The sequence below is a fragment of the Copadichromis virginalis genome, linkage group LG18, assembly GCF_057382275.1.
Source record: "Copadichromis virginalis isolate Kocher_CV1m ecotype Utaka linkage group LG18, C_Virginalis_male_GT1.1, whole genome shotgun sequence".
NCBI classification, from domain to species: Eukaryota; Metazoa; Chordata; class Actinopteri; order Cichliformes; family Cichlidae; genus Copadichromis; species Copadichromis virginalis.
In genome coordinates this window covers 24029908-24044969 of record NC_140635.1, presented here as the reverse complement: position 1 = coordinate 24044969, position 15062 = coordinate 24029908, and the positions used below count along the sequence as shown (strand labels likewise).

Genomic DNA, 15062 nt, shown 5'->3' with positions numbered 1-15062 from the left:
GGCCTGTGGTTCTGCAAGCTGCACCACAATAAGCAGAAAATAAGTGGCAGTGTTTCTACCTTCCATATAAAGTCCATACACATATGCACCCTCCCTGGCTGGTTGGTTGAACTCTTCTTTAAACTTCTTGGTCACATCCACTGTCAGATTCACTTTATCAAGAGGCCACTCATTCTTACGTGCCAGAGACTGCATCACAGCTGGAATGCAAGGACACGATGAAATAACTAAGAATTGGTTAGAAGTCAATGTATTAGTACAAATTTTCTATATGCTGTAAATGAATTTTACCAGTGAGAAAGGACTGTGGGTTGAACAGCCCAGACAGCCAGACAACACTGGGCAGAGACAGGTCCTGAGTCCAGCTGTCAAGTTCTTTGCAACGCTGCATCACGTCGTTATACCTGACATCAAATGAAAGGAAATAGACCGAGACAGCTGTTTGGATGATGTCAGTCATGTGGAAACTATATAGGGCACTGTAACTCAACTCTTCACTATATGAAATGTATAACAGTACAATACCTTGGCTTATTTGATTCCCTTGCACATTATGCAAAATTGCATCAGCTGAAATTAAATGCAGAGTCTTATATAAGATTTGGGAAATCCATCCCCTGGAGAAAGAAAAACACACCATATTGCCAGGCTGTAAGTTGAGGGGTAGGCAAGCTTGGTCCAGCTATCTGGGACGTTGTCAAAGAACAAGGCTGCCTGTAGCTTCTCCATCTCAGAGGACATGGCCAGTTCACCCTTTGAGAGAGCAACAGTATAACCGCACAGATCAGAATTTATGCATGTAGTAATTTAACATCAGTGAGACATTAACACGTGACCTCTAAAGCAGCAGTGTAAATACTGTCAGAAACTCAGCTGAACACATTTTTGCATAAAGAGCAAAAGCTTCTCTGATTTCTCCTGATGCAGGCTTCTTTTCATCCTTACATCATTTGTTTGACACACACTCTGCTGTGATGACAGTCTGTGCTGTGATGGCTTCTGTGTTTATATATTATCCAGACTAGTTTTCTACTTCTACTGTAAATACCCATTCAAACACACAAAGGTGTCAAGCATACCTTGAGTCCAAGGTCAAGCTCCTTCAGCGAGCGGCGTATCTCATAAATGAGTGTGTTCATGCGCTCACATTCCTGGAAGCACACCAGGATGTATGGCGATCGTTCAGCTGTCTTGGAAGTGATGTCGGTCATGTTGTACACCTCTGGCAGCTTTTCCAGAACTTCATCTAAAATTGATTTCACCTGGATGTGTGTAGAGCAAGTATATAGTCAGTCCAAGATGTTGGATTTACTGGTTTGCTCATTTCTATCTTGGTTCTCCTAGAATTAGAGAAGCGGGCTAACTGTGTTCCTACTGTGAATAATTTAAACATTAGAGGAGTGAATGTATCTGTTTCTGTACTTTTTATCTGTTTTATGACTTCACTGGTCACTGGTTTTGATCTATAATTGTCTTTTTATACCTTCCAAGAAAAAAAAAAACCTGTACATCTACTGTACCTTCTCTTCTAGTGTTTGTGAGGCTCCCTCTCCAATCACAACATCAGGGGACTGCAGCTCCAGCAGAGTGTGAAAAAGGTTATCTGATGTCACTGTCAGGAACTCAATTTCTGCATTGGGATGCAACCCATAGTGCACTGGGCTCTCATGGGGCAGCATCTCATCTATGAAATCATGGTAGCCCTGGAGATGCAGAGTAACATTTTCATTTAATGAGCTGTACAGTCAGAATTATTTAGTATGAAAACTGGCCTTTAATATTCATTTACATGACAATATTTTTTCAGGGTTTAAGGTACAATAGTGTAAAGTAAACTTTAATAAAAAACTACTGGATTTAATTTACCTGATAATCCAGGTTGGAGGGAATGACAAATCCCGGTGCCAATGCAAGCTTCCGGTCAAACTAGGAGACACAAAACAGAGAGAAGTATTGTTAGCTGTGGGACTCACATACTGTACAAAACATAAAATTATTCCAAACCCAGACGGCAAAATTCCCTCGGTCTGGTGCAACTGGTTGCCAGGAACTCATGCCAGTATTTTTTTTTAGCTTTTATGGACAGTCTATAGTAAAAAAGTAGTCAATCTGCTCTAACTGGAGCTGATTTTCAACCCAAAATGGCCCAAGTCTGCACAAGAAGAGCAGTTACATTTGGCTACCATATAATGCCTGCGGAGAAGCCTGTTCTTTTTCTGCAGAACACAGCCAGGTTTGCTGGCACACTACGTCCATGTTTTCTTTTACTGTCACACACACAAACCTGATTGGGCTGCATGTATTCTTCCAGATAAGTTCTGCAGAGGCGTCTGTCCCAGTCATCAGTGATGTGTCCTCCATACATGATTTCCCCAAACAAATACCTCAGGTCCTCCCATGGCACCTGTGTCATCATAATTATAAAAATCACTGCCAAGGCAATCACAACCCTAATTCGCCTGTGGCACCGTCACTCGCAGCACCACTGACAACCTCATACATCAGTGTTTCGGTCATCCAGTTATACACCATGCTTCCTATCCACAACAACAACAAAACCCACCTGTGCATTAGCCTCCAGGTAATTGTAAAGGACATTAACTGATATAGTCAGATCTCCAGTGCTGAATGGATACTTTCTGTTCCAACCCTGGGGCCCAAACTTCCTCCTCTCCGCCACACAGGCGTGAAAGTAACAGAGAGAAAACAGGATGGTCTTAAACTCCTGCTCACGGCTGCACTGATCCAGGATGTCCTGGAGAGAGGGCAAAGCAATAAGTGAATTGATAAATAAATCAAAACAAATGCACAAAGAACACAAGGAAAGAAAAAAAAAAAATCACCTGGTCAAAGTTATCCAGAGCAGCATGTAGATTAGCATGCATGCCTGTAGGAGGTTCATTGGTGATCTTTATAGCATTTTCCAGAATTCCCTGAGTAAAAAAAATAAAAAAATAAAAATTTCATGTCACTATTAAAGTGTTCAACTGTAATTCAATGAATGCAATGCTGGTATAGGTTAAGACAGCTGGGAGAATAAATTCCTTATGTAGATGTTACATTAAAGTGTTAAAGTGAGACAAAGTGTGACTTTTCTTGCATGCTTGCTGAATCTTTACCTGTGGGATAATGTGTTCTTGGGCCGTAGATGCCGGCTCAGCGCTCATAAACACTCTGTAGTCCGGATGGCTGTCTTCACAGCAGCGCTCCAGGAGCTTCTCAAGCGCACCCAGCCAGCGAGCAACCAGATGGATGTTCTGCAGGGAAATGGAAACACATAATCAAAGCTCAATAACTGTAGCATACTCCACAGGCACTGTCATGCTGATTTCTTTTTCAGATTCTCCCCATTCTAACATAAGAAAATGTGTTTCTTTTAACTGGACCTGCAATATAACCCAGTGACCCTCCTTAGCGGCCTTTTCCATGGCGAGTTCAGCCACAGTTTCCTGTCCTTGACCCAGGGAGACATTGTGAAGCTTCCCAAGGTCAATAGTGAAACCCAGCTTCCTTCCTGGGAAAACAAAGGACTGATTTTTTATGTGCTAACCTTAACACTCTTTTAGGTTGTCACTGAATTGTAAAGAAATGGCTGGACACTTAAATTATTAATAAATCAACACATTACAGTGTGCGATCAGGCAGTTGTGTTTGGATGCATGCAGCTTTCTGAACAGTACCCAGCGATTCGACATCTTTAAGTGGGTCCACTCCTGGGGAGAGGATGAAGAAAATAGGGGAGGAAGGACCACTTTCTCTAAAGGACTTTGCAAATTCAGTCTTTCGTCCCTCTGTATACTTCACACCGAGCTTCTCTTCAACAAAGTTCCTAGAGTCGGGTTATATTGACATAAACGAATGAACAAACACTGCTTTTAATAGTCCTTATATGGAAATACACTTAAAAAATAGAAAAGACAAAAACACAGTTAAACAAGCAGGAAAACAAATCCTCATCACCTTAGAGCATAGGTCATTCGGTCAGGCCTCAGGGCTCTCATCATGATCAGTTTCTGCAGCGAGCTTTTTCCCTTCCACTCCTGAGGAAACTTCTCCTTCTCAGGACACTCTGACTCCACCAGCTTCTTCCAGCGCTTGGGTGAACCTTCAATATCCCGATCCAGACCACGAAACTCATCAGTGAAACTCATAACCTGGACCGATACAAGAGAGAGAGCAGTTTTTGATTTGCATTGCAATTCAAATGCCAACAAAAATAAATGCTGCGTGTATGTGCCTGTGAACCTTGATGGCGCTCCAGGCCGAGTTGGAAAGAAAGTCAAGGGGGCTGATGTAGCTGTGGTCAATGTTAAAACGCAGCAAGAAGTCCAACTCTCTCACAACTATCTCCTTACTCATCAGGAGCAACTGAAATAGGGAGAACACAGTCAGGGACAAACACAGTCTTTGTCTAACCCTTCCACAAACACACACACACCTGGAAGGCCAGCTGTGCCGTAAAGGTGAGCTTGTCTCTCTCAAATAGTCCCCTGCTGATGTAGTTGAAGGTGGAGTATGTAACACAGTCTATGAGAGTGTTTACTCTGCTGTTTACGTCGTCACAGGCTTCTGCCAGCTCCACTGCTTTGTGGAAAACAACGTTAAAGGCCTGAGAACAAAAGGACAAATCAATTCGTAGGATGTATTTGTTTGCTGCATAATTTCACATAAATTTGGATATTTTACATCTTCTGTTAAATTCAGTTGTTGGTTCCTAGGTTGTGGTCAGGTCCTATATTTGCTTCTGGTTACCTTGAGGCTGAACTGGTACATGGGGTTGATCTTGTTAAGATCATTCATGATAAAGTAGAGCAGAGAAGCTCTGACAGCAACAGGGCGATAGTGCTCTCTGGCCTCGTTTATCTTTACTTCGTTAACTTTTGCTTCCAGAACCTGCGAATGAGAGATGACAGAAAAAAGAAAAAATATGAAAGGGAGTAAAAAGTAGGTTAACCATTCATTTTACTGCAACAACGCAGACATGTAACCTGATACCTTCATCTCAATCTCAGCAGCAGTGTGCTTTGTCGTCTCAAGCTTCTCCACCAGCACATTGTCACCAAGGAAGTTACTCTCTGCAGCAGACAGCCGGGTTAGCAGCTCGTCCTCCAGAAGCTTCAGCTCAATCTTAAACATGTTCTGCTGCTTTGTCAGTTCACTCTGTAGGAAGACGATGCAAATATATAAAAAGAAGCATAAATGGAACCAGAATGATGAAAACCAAAACCTGCAACAGAGATGAAATAATGCCAGCTGGCCTCATTAAACGATGAACTCCAACATGCACTGGGACAGCTAAATACCAAACAGCAAATCGAGTTCAGGTAACCCGGGTCTTGTACACAAGAGAGGAAGGCATTAAGTGGGAGATTGCATGCTGCCCCCATGTGAAGCAAAAGGCAGTGGTTGGCGAGAGGAAGGCCTTAACGTTTCTTAAACTCTTAGACTGCCGGACCCGGACAGGCAGTACAAAAAGGACAGACTCATCAACAGAGAACTCCATCAACTGTTCCACTCTACCTTAAGCTGCTCAAGGTCTGGCCTCTCTTGATTCACCACCTGGGCCAGGAGCTGGTCCTCCAATCCATCTCTGGTCACTGTGAAATTAATGAGGGTGGTCTGGGCTTGAATCTCTGGCTTATAGTGAGGACTAGCCAGCTTAGTGTGGAGAATCAGTCTGAAGGCTGGGTGGAAGAAACACTCTTTGTCTCCAACCTTTATACAACTGTAGCAGCGTAGTAGCAAGGAAGAAGAAGAGAGTAGAGCATGATAAAATGAATGAACCCAGTGTCATATGAATGATCTTCGATACATGGAAAAGTGGCATTGATGAGCAAGTTGTGGATAAGTGATAAGATCCTTACTTCCTTATACCCCACCCCTACCCCTTTCCCTCCTTTCTACCTTACCCACTTTTCCCCATACCTCCTTAGACCCCCCCACCCACCCTTCCAATTATCCTCTCTCTTTACCCACTCTCTACCATCCCACCCCCACCAGCCTCCTAACCATTTTCTCCTTCTGAATTTACCCACTTCTTCTTCCTTCTGATCCATAACCCTTATACCACCTTGTCTGCTTTCAACGTGTAAACATGTATTGAAAGGTTCACAAAACCCTACAGACAGGACTGAACATAGATCAATATATTTCTGATGAAACACATCAGCTCTGTTCATGTGTTCATTTTTTAATAAATATGTGAAAATTGATTGAATTCTCCTGGAGTCTTACAGTTTCTTTTCTAGGTCACGTTTAATCTATAACAACATCTTTTTTTGTACTTTACTGGCAGATTTTGTTTTTACGGGGCTTTTGTTTTTCTGTGTCCTTATCTGCTACTATCTGCCCTGATGGCTAGGTGAGTACTTAACCAAGTAATGCAGTAATTCTTCAAGGAAAAAGCTTTCCCTTAAATTGGGCTTCATTCACTAATATCTGTGTGGAAATGTTGTTACCCTGAACCCAAAATAACTGCATCTACAAATTTAGTCCAGTTCTTAAAGCATCTGCAGAAAGGAGAAAAACTCGATCACAGCAATTCTGTGTGTTACCTGCCCTTCTTGATTGTGTGTCGACCCAGAAGTGGGTCAATAACGGGGTCAATGGTCTCCTCGAGGTTCTCGATGAGGACAGTGTCCCCTGCCACTACAGCCTGTTCAATAACATCTACATATCTGGAACAACATTTAAGATTAATTTATAAAAACTGTAGAAATTGTAGCACTGTTATTATTTCTGAATTGCTACTAAACAAATTTACACATCCTCGAGGCCTCAAGCAAGCATCAACAAAGGAAACGCTCACCCTCTCTGCCCCAGACTGACAACCTTGAGGCTGTTACCATAGCGACTCTTAATCCATTTGATGCCCTGCAGCTGAGGGTCGATAAGGAGAGGCCAGCGCTCACCTGCAACAATAAACTCCTTATTTATACACAGAGATGTGCTAAGAAGAAAACCTAGTACCGTAGCGTTTGTAATGTTTGTTATAAAAAGCCAGTTACACTAAGTGAAAAACTCCACTCACAGTTAGTAAGTATGGTGGCATTCTGGGTAGACATTTTGTCTCCTGGTAAGCCTTCATTGTTCCACTGGGCAACCATTGCATCATCAGTCAACATCAACACTGGATCTAAGCCCTCCGTCATGGGAATGGACATCTGATAGAAACAGTGGTGTGTGTTCATAGAGAAATAAGACACAATCTGTTGTGGAACGGCAAAGATACTGGAGGGAATAACTGCATTTGCAGAAGAAAACTAAAAGAAATATCTCAGTGTTTTAAGATTTTAAACCTTCTGGCTGTGTAGGAACGGCATCCAGAGGTTGTCCAGCAGCTCTTTCCTGTACTTCTTTGAGAAGGATCCGGCATAAGAGATGAAGGCTGCGGTTAGAAGGACGTCCCCACAAAGTGTTTCCTCCTGCTCATGGTACTGAGCCACTGAGTGAGCCCAGCGCACGTTCTCACTCTGAAAAACACACACAGACACAGCTGCTCTGTGTAACACTCAGACAGCTTTTTAAAATGGTCTTGAGCAATAGTAACCCAAGATTTCTGAAGGTCTTTCATATTTTTTCTTTGGATATTGGCTGCTTTTGAATCCTTAGGTTTATTGTTACTAGCAGCCTACAAAAACACATAATTTGTTTTTATCTCTTCAGTTAAATCTACCAAAAATGCAAAGATAACACAGTTTGACAGGAATAAAATAGTATTAGAGCTATTAGCCCCAAAAACTGGCAGCAGCATGGTGTGTAGTGTGTCCCTAAAAAAATTGAGGGAAACCTGGCAAGTGGAGGGCAAAAGAAGTGGCAGGCATTAAAAAACAATCTAAAGCACATGAACAGTATCTGAACAGTGTCCTCAAGAAATAAGAAAAAATTTAACAAAGACACAAAACACAGAAACAATGACACAGGATCCGAGAGATGCATCTAGCCCTTAAATGAACTGTTCCTTGAAGCGTATTCAGAAATAGTCTCAGTGGAGGGGTCGCTGAGACTAAGAGGTTCCCCTTATTAAAGAGGGGAAACTGGGGGAAAAGACTGAAAAGACAAATACACAAGAACTGGACTGAAAATCAGTGACAACAGGTCTGATGGAGTCATGAATACAAATGTCACATTTGTGGTTCAAATGATTACTTAATTCCTCAGCGTGACAAGAATCCTCAATGCACTTCATATGCAGTAAAAGCATAAATGGATAGAAAAACACACAATTAACACTATCAGAGCCTGGACATCAACATTATTGAAGCAGTGTGGGATCATCTGGACACAACAGAACAATAGTCAGCCAACATCCAAAGAAGAGCTTTCAATGTCCTTCAAGCTGCCTGGAGAGCTTTTCCTGAAGACTACTGGAGCTTCTTGAGAGAGTTTAGGCTGTGTTGCACAATAAAGGTAGTCATAGCAGGCAAAGTCTGTTTTTGCCTATACTGTATTTCCATGTAGGTCAGAACATTTTTAAGTAAATCACTGAATCCATTTCCCTTTTTCCCCAGCAGAATATAAAGAAATGAGAGGTGGCTTAAGTCTTTTGCACAGCATTGTATACTTACCTCTAGTCCTTTGACCAGCCGATTAGCTAGCTCTATTGTCTTGTTTGTGCGGTTGACCTCTTCCTGAAAGCGAAGTTTCTCTGATGTTGCCTTCTCAAAAGCTATTTTCAGAGTTTCCAGACTGCTATCCAGCTCCTGAGAAAGGAGAAAAAGGAACAGATGAAAATATTATGAATGCTGGCATTTGCAAATAACTAATTAATTTTGTTGTCAAGCACCAAATAATCCAATCTGTCCAATTTAAACAGACGTACAGCTAGTTTTTTCCGCAGGGCGTCTAGCTTCTCAGCAGCCTCAGCCAAATCAGCGTTAGCCTGAGTCAGACACATTCTCTTCATCTCTACCTCGCAGAGCACCTGGAAACAAGAACATCCTTACAGCTGAAACTAAAGTACAGTATAACCTTTGTTATAAGGAACATCCTATAATAAAGAAATAAGAGAAGAGATGAACTTACAAAAATCTATCCAAGGCAGCACAAGTTTTGGAGAAAAAGGCAAAAAAACAAATCAAACAACAAACTCAAAGTGTTTTACACAGAAAAAAATATAGCAAATGGATTAGCTTGGATGACACTAAATATATGTGGCAGATGGTTTAGATGTGTACCTCGTGGAAGCGGATGATGTTGATCACCCATGCACAAAGGCCCGCAGCAGCAGAGGATTTCTGTTTTACAAAGTCAGGGTTGAACTCTGGGTCACTGAGGTACTCATCTCTCACACACCTCACCGTGGCCTCAGGGATGTTCTCTTTGTCAAAGTTTACCAGAGCCTGCAGGAAGTCATCCACCTGCACAAGCATTTGTGTGCAAACGGGTGCGCGTTAGATCAAAGGGTTTCAAATTAACAAAATATTTTTCAACATTTTTGAATTCTAAATCCTGAGTCAAAAAGTAGAATTAACTAAAAAAAACCATATCTGATCTACAGAGTGTGAACATTGCTTTAGTTGTTACTTTTTTCAACCAGCATAGTTCCTCACAGGTTAAACCTCTCTTTAAAAAAAATAGTTTTTGAGGCAAGGCGGTATCAACAACACAGGAGATATTAACAATATGAAAGAACCTATATTACAAAAATTAAATATGAATGGGTTCATCAAAGTATAAAGTATATCAGATTGAAAAGTGCCAACAGTCACACAACAAAATAACTGCAGTCGCAATCAATATTAAATTAGAGTTCCTAACTTTCATATGAAAGGTTACATACAGTACACGGACAGGTCGCCAGATCTACCATAACATTAACCTAAAATGGATTTACTTTGGCGGTCTCAAGCCATCAAATGAAGGAAAACTAAAACCTAAAAATCGTATCACCTTGCTCATGACCACCTTGGAAGCTTTCCAGCTGCGATCTTTGGGGATTCGGCCTTGAGGAGCCAGTAGCACTAGAACAGCTGCTGAGACGTTGGTGACGATGGCTGGAGGGTTGGGAAACGTCCTCAGCTCTGTCAGGTTTAACTAGATCAAACAGATGCACACGAATGCACAAACGCCCACATTTTTAATCAGGGGCCTGAGCTCAGGACAACTTTATTAGATTTCTTTTATGCTTGCAATGGACTCATAAAATAAATCGAATGAAATGAAGTAAAACTTTATGTGTGTGCAAGTGTTTTACTCTGTTGAGTGTATTGAGAGCTGTGTTGGCTGCCTGTAGGGCAGGTTCAGCCTTCGCCAAGTCCTCTTCAGTCTCCTGTTGCTGTTTGGTCACTTTAGCTTGGATTGCTGCCACCTGAATCACAAAAATACAACACGTGTGTGTGTGTATGCTGTGAATGGATTGCTGAAAGTTTGGCTTGTTTCAGACCTATGTTATTACTTCTCTGCCCTCTCTTCTCTAATGGCCCTCTCATTGACAAAGTGGTTTAAAATGAACCTCAAAATGTGCAGTAATTCTGAAAATACATGGCGTTAAGTCTGTCATTTTGCTGCTCGAGAGGCCCTAGAATCACACTCTTACCCTCTGCTCCTCAGCATCAGCTACAGCTCTCTCTTGGTTGAGCTTGTCTGTCTGTTGTCCTATTTTAGCAATGAGGGCTTCGATATCTGTGTTTCTCTGCCACAGCTCTACCTCCTGCACTGCTAACTTGGCTTTGAGGTCCTCCACCTAAAGAAAAAATAAGTAAGAACAAGAAACACAAACTTTTGTATACACTGGTGCAATGTGGTGTTTTTTCCCCCCTGACCTGTGACGCGGTAGTCAGCAGTTTTTGAAGTCCATTCTCTAATCTTTCCATCTTCTGAGTCAGCTCTGTGCGTTTCTTTCTCAACAGGTTGTCGTACAACTTCATAAACTCTAGGAAACTCTTTGGCGTGGTATAGTTGAAGTGCTTCTCATTCTGCTGGTATTTGACACTCACCTGTGAGGTGAATTCACAACAAGGAAACCAAGAAATCGTATCAAAGAAGACATCAAGAGAGGTCATCGCTCGCAGTGCTGTGCAGCAGCTCTTACCTCATTGACACTCGTGTGAGCGTAGGAGATGAACTCACTGATAGATGCTCTCACATTTGGCTGCACAGTATAAACACACACATTGACTCACTTCACTGAGAGAGTAAGAAGAACCTTCTTATTTGATTAATTCACATAAAAGTAGCTATAGACATGTGTCTACGTTAATAGTTATTTTAGTTCCTATTTATGCTTATTAGGTATCTACTATTTGAAACACTTGCATAATCAGCATCAGAGTTAGTACTTTTAAAAGCAGCTTTAGATTGTATCACAGAATTTAAACAAGAAGCACCTCCAGTCCAGGTATTTTCTCTATGAAAGTAGAGCTGACGGACTGCAGAGCAAGCTGAGGCCAAGAGTGGAACCAGTTTATGGCTGTGCAGTTTACTAGGGCTGGAAACTTCCGTGCACGTGTCCTTAACGTGAATCCAACTGGAGAGAAACATAAGACGACCTGGAGGGCAGAAAGGGTGACAAAAGGAGAAGGTGAGATGACTATCAACACTAATCATTACATCATGGTTTCTACATGGTTTGCATTATAGACCTTGAGCTGTCTTCGTATCCTTTCGATGAAAAAGCTCCAGCAGTTGTCTCTGGTATCTATGAGTCCTAATCCCCTCAGCTCCATACGGATTGATGAAACAATCATATCTGCTTCTTCATCACTAAAAAGGTCAGGAATATCCCCTACAAATGCAAAGAATGCGAGCTCACTGTGTATTTGTTCTTTCTTATATGGTCACTCTTACTTGGAGCAGGTCTATGTGACCAAATGAGCCTTCTTTGCTATCTATTCAAATGCACAACTCTATGCTCTCAAAGCCACTGACACCATCCAAAAATAGTTTTTGCAGAAATGACATTCATTTCTTAGATCTGACAGCTATTAAAGCAGAAATCTCAGTTATCTCAGTTCCGGTCTGTGTATCCAAACCTGAGGCCAGCATGTCGTTGATCAGCACCAGGAAGCGCTCATCTGGAATCTGGGCATCTGTGTGAAGAAACACTGTCCCAATATTCTTCACCCCCACCTTTATATACAATGCAGCTATGTCACTCTGCAGACAAGGGTTGCAGCAAACACAAAGCAGGGAAAAAAAAAACATCCCAAATCATTCAAAACAGATGTGTTATGATATACAACCGTGTTTTGCATGTGGAAGTGCATATTTACTTTGAGGTCATTGATTCCATAACCTTTACGCAGCGTGATCTGGAAAACCTCCAGCATGCTGAGGAAAGCAGCCAGTCGACACAGGCTCTGCTTCCCACTCCCACCAACTCCAACCAGCAGGGCATTACCATAGGGGGCCTCCAGTATACGACTGATGCGACACCTGGGTACAAACACAGAACTGATGGTGTGTTTCTTGCCTGTGGTTTACATTTGCTTTGTAAATTCTTCTTTGTGCATGTTAGTTTGTGTCTGTGTGTGTCTCTTACACATGCTGGATCGCTTCTTCAAACAGTACCAAGTCCATGACAGCGTGCAACTCATTATAGTGCTCTAGAGCATCAGCCAATGTCTTCTGGAGCTTCTCCCAGTCTGAAGCCTGACAAGAAAGGAGAAATAAAACAAATAAACTTGTCTCTCTTGAGGAAAGCCAGCACTAACCCGTGTCTACGTGGTAAATTCCATATACAATGAAACTAAGTTGCCACACACATATCAAAGACAGGCAATCTTTTTGCTAGCGACAATACAGTTATCCTCATTTCTGGTTTCTGTCAGAGCAGATACGACACATCTGGAGGCCACTAAATAAGTATGCTACAGTACAGATTCAAGTAATAAACAATTAAACTCCCATAACGTATTTGACTACACTCTTAATTCTTATTTTAATCTCCATAAAGAACTTGGAGTGCAGACTAGCTTGTGTGTGTGTGAATGTGTCAGACCTGGTGATAGCGAGGCTCTCCCACTCCCTGGGCAAAGTGGCAGTACACCAAAGGCTGGTGGATAAAGATGGACTCATCTATTCCCTGGAGAGTTTGGCAGGACAAACAAACAAGAAAATACTGAACATGCCATAGCTGGCTTTAATACTAAATACCAAAAGCATCACTTCTGCGATACCTCTTACATTTTGAAAGATTTTTAAGATTAAGGTTGCAATTTGAATCGCCCATGTCTTACTTCAAAATATCTCTTGCCAGTGTCCAACAGGATTTTATCAAAGAGTTCTACATCTTTTTCTTCCATCAGTTTGTCTGAGTAGACCCTGGAGCTCTCATGCAGCCACAGGTGGACCAGGTCCATGGGGTAACGGATGCTTTCTGGCAAGGCAAACAGGATGCCCTATACAGAAATCGTATTAATAAACACATAACTATTCCACGAGAGAACTTTTGACACCAGAATTTTCAGTTTTTCAGGATTAACATTCCTACAAAAGTCAAATCTAAAGCAAGTTGCCACCAATGACAGTTTTGCAAATGGATTCATATGACGTTTTCGTATTTGCTACCATGAGTGAAAAAAGGAGTCAACAGCATCCTTTTAAGCAGTTCAAGGAAAAGATCTTCAACAGAAGTAAGTATTATTTCAGTTATATTTTTATGTTTTTATTTTTTTCTGGATGACTGAGCAAAGTGTGTTACCTGAAATATGTTGGAAAGGTCTCGCAGATTGAAGATATAGTGGAAGCGTATGGCTGTAGGAAGAAAGTTCTGGCTAATTTTCTGGTGCAGGCAGATAGCTGCCTGTTTGAGGAGAATCAAAAGATAGTGACACAGAAACAGATAAATGTTGTCTCAAGTCAAGTTTTAATAGAAATGAATGCTGCACTGGCAGTGTAAGTGTACAGTACCTGAATGAGAGTTCCAACTGAGCGAGAGACCCCGTAGCTAAACCCTCCCTGAAGAAAGTGAGCTGACAAGATGCTGGAGAAGATGGTAGCTAATGCATCAGCACCGGGGAAATGCACTGCAAACACTGAGAAATGCCTCTGAAATGGAGGCAGTAAAGATTTTACCAACAGTAATCTGTGGCTGGACCCACTTAAACTGAGAAAGCTGCATTCTGAACTACCTTTAAATTTTTCTTATTAGCCAAAAAAAGGTTTCTGCATGTCTTTGGCTGTTTTTCTTTTGTGTTTCAAAGGAAAACATAAACATGGTTCCCTTTGAAACTAATTTTTCTAAATAAGTATTCAATGAAATTATGTATAAAGCCATAGTGATCGAGTATAGTTTCAGTAGATAGGAGAATTTTGATAATAACATTTATGAACAAATAAAATTTACGCATAAAGAACTTGCAAATGTGTGGCAGTACCTGCAGTCTGGGGTTGATAGAGAAGCTTCCAGCTGTTGGGTTCATACAGGTGATATACTGGCAGTTATGGATTTCTTTCAAAACCAGCCGCTGTCTGTCATACCTACAGTACAAAGACCTGTTGGTTAAAATTCACACTAAGCACTAAACTCTGTGTAACAGTTGTGTACAGAGTATATATGTGTATTTGCACACTTTGGCAGTATGAAAGCAGTATAAATATGCGAGTCCATCACGTGCGTCTTATCCTACCAGTGGCTGTAATCAAGGTGCTGGCGGATGAGGGTGTGTGGCTGGACAGTCCCATAAACATCCACCTCAGGCATGTTGAGGTCATCTATGAAGTAGATAAGTCTCTTGGCGGTGGGAGGGCCAAATTTACGACCAGCTTTCTTCTCTAGAGGTTTCTCCAAGATGCCTGGAGTACATTTAATACACAAGTTTAGGAAAATGAAAAAGTGACAACAGTCTTCACAGAAACTCACTGACTGAAAATCTGAACTGAAATTTGAAGGAAAAAAGAATTGAAGATACAAGGAAACTCAGAATTTTTTTTTTATGAAGCCTGTGCCATTCAATCAGTATGAATAGGCAAACACAATTAGATACAGTACTACCACAATAACATAATGCATAGACAGGAAGCACACATATCTCATTAGAAGCCTTTTTTCAGATTATTAGATTTGTCTTATTATATTTCCCTAATTATTAGATTATTATATGTATTATACAATTTGTTAA

General features: G+C 41.3%; 1 protein-coding gene across 1 annotated transcript in view; it reads right to left on the bottom strand.

Moving 5' to 3' along the window:
• dnah9l (dynein, axonemal, heavy polypeptide 9 like) overlaps positions 1-15062 on the bottom strand; it is a 30652-nt gene that overhangs the window by 6931 nt on the left and 8659 nt on the right. The window contains exons 26-66 of the mRNA XM_085438476.1: positions 14571-14736; positions 14319-14421; positions 13852-13989; positions 13643-13744; positions 13179-13340; positions 12941-13024; positions 12482-12591; positions 12213-12375; positions 11973-12096; positions 11583-11725; positions 11328-11489; positions 11033-11092; positions 10764-10937; positions 10538-10684; positions 10196-10309; positions 9892-10035; positions 9177-9359; positions 8822-8923; positions 8568-8702; positions 7299-7472; positions 7031-7163; positions 6809-6911; positions 6555-6677; positions 5521-5725; positions 4996-5160; positions 4753-4893; positions 4439-4609; positions 4246-4368; positions 3961-4154; positions 3681-3829; positions 3387-3514; positions 3120-3257; positions 2844-2933; positions 2564-2755; positions 2285-2404; positions 1867-1926; positions 1521-1703; positions 1080-1262; positions 638-753; positions 292-404; positions 60-200 (exon numbers count right to left, since the gene is read on the bottom strand). Of these exons, the coding sequence (XP_085294602.1) occupies positions 60-200; positions 292-404; positions 638-753; positions 1080-1262; positions 1521-1703; positions 1867-1926; positions 2285-2404; positions 2564-2755; positions 2844-2933; positions 3120-3257; positions 3387-3514; positions 3681-3829; positions 3961-4154; positions 4246-4368; positions 4439-4609; positions 4753-4893; positions 4996-5160; positions 5521-5725; positions 6555-6677; positions 6809-6911; positions 7031-7163; positions 7299-7472; positions 8568-8702; positions 8822-8923; positions 9177-9359; positions 9892-10035; positions 10196-10309; positions 10538-10684; positions 10764-10937; positions 11033-11092; positions 11328-11489; positions 11583-11725; positions 11973-12096; positions 12213-12375; positions 12482-12591; positions 12941-13024; positions 13179-13340; positions 13643-13744; positions 13852-13989; positions 14319-14421; positions 14571-14736 (5661 nt within the window). The remainder of the gene's footprint in view (positions 1-59; positions 201-291; positions 405-637; positions 754-1079; positions 1263-1520; positions 1704-1866; positions 1927-2284; positions 2405-2563; positions 2756-2843; positions 2934-3119; positions 3258-3386; positions 3515-3680; positions 3830-3960; positions 4155-4245; positions 4369-4438; positions 4610-4752; positions 4894-4995; positions 5161-5520; positions 5726-6554; positions 6678-6808; positions 6912-7030; positions 7164-7298; positions 7473-8567; positions 8703-8821; positions 8924-9176; positions 9360-9891; positions 10036-10195; positions 10310-10537; positions 10685-10763; positions 10938-11032; positions 11093-11327; positions 11490-11582; positions 11726-11972; positions 12097-12212; positions 12376-12481; positions 12592-12940; positions 13025-13178; positions 13341-13642; positions 13745-13851; positions 13990-14318; positions 14422-14570; positions 14737-15062) is intronic.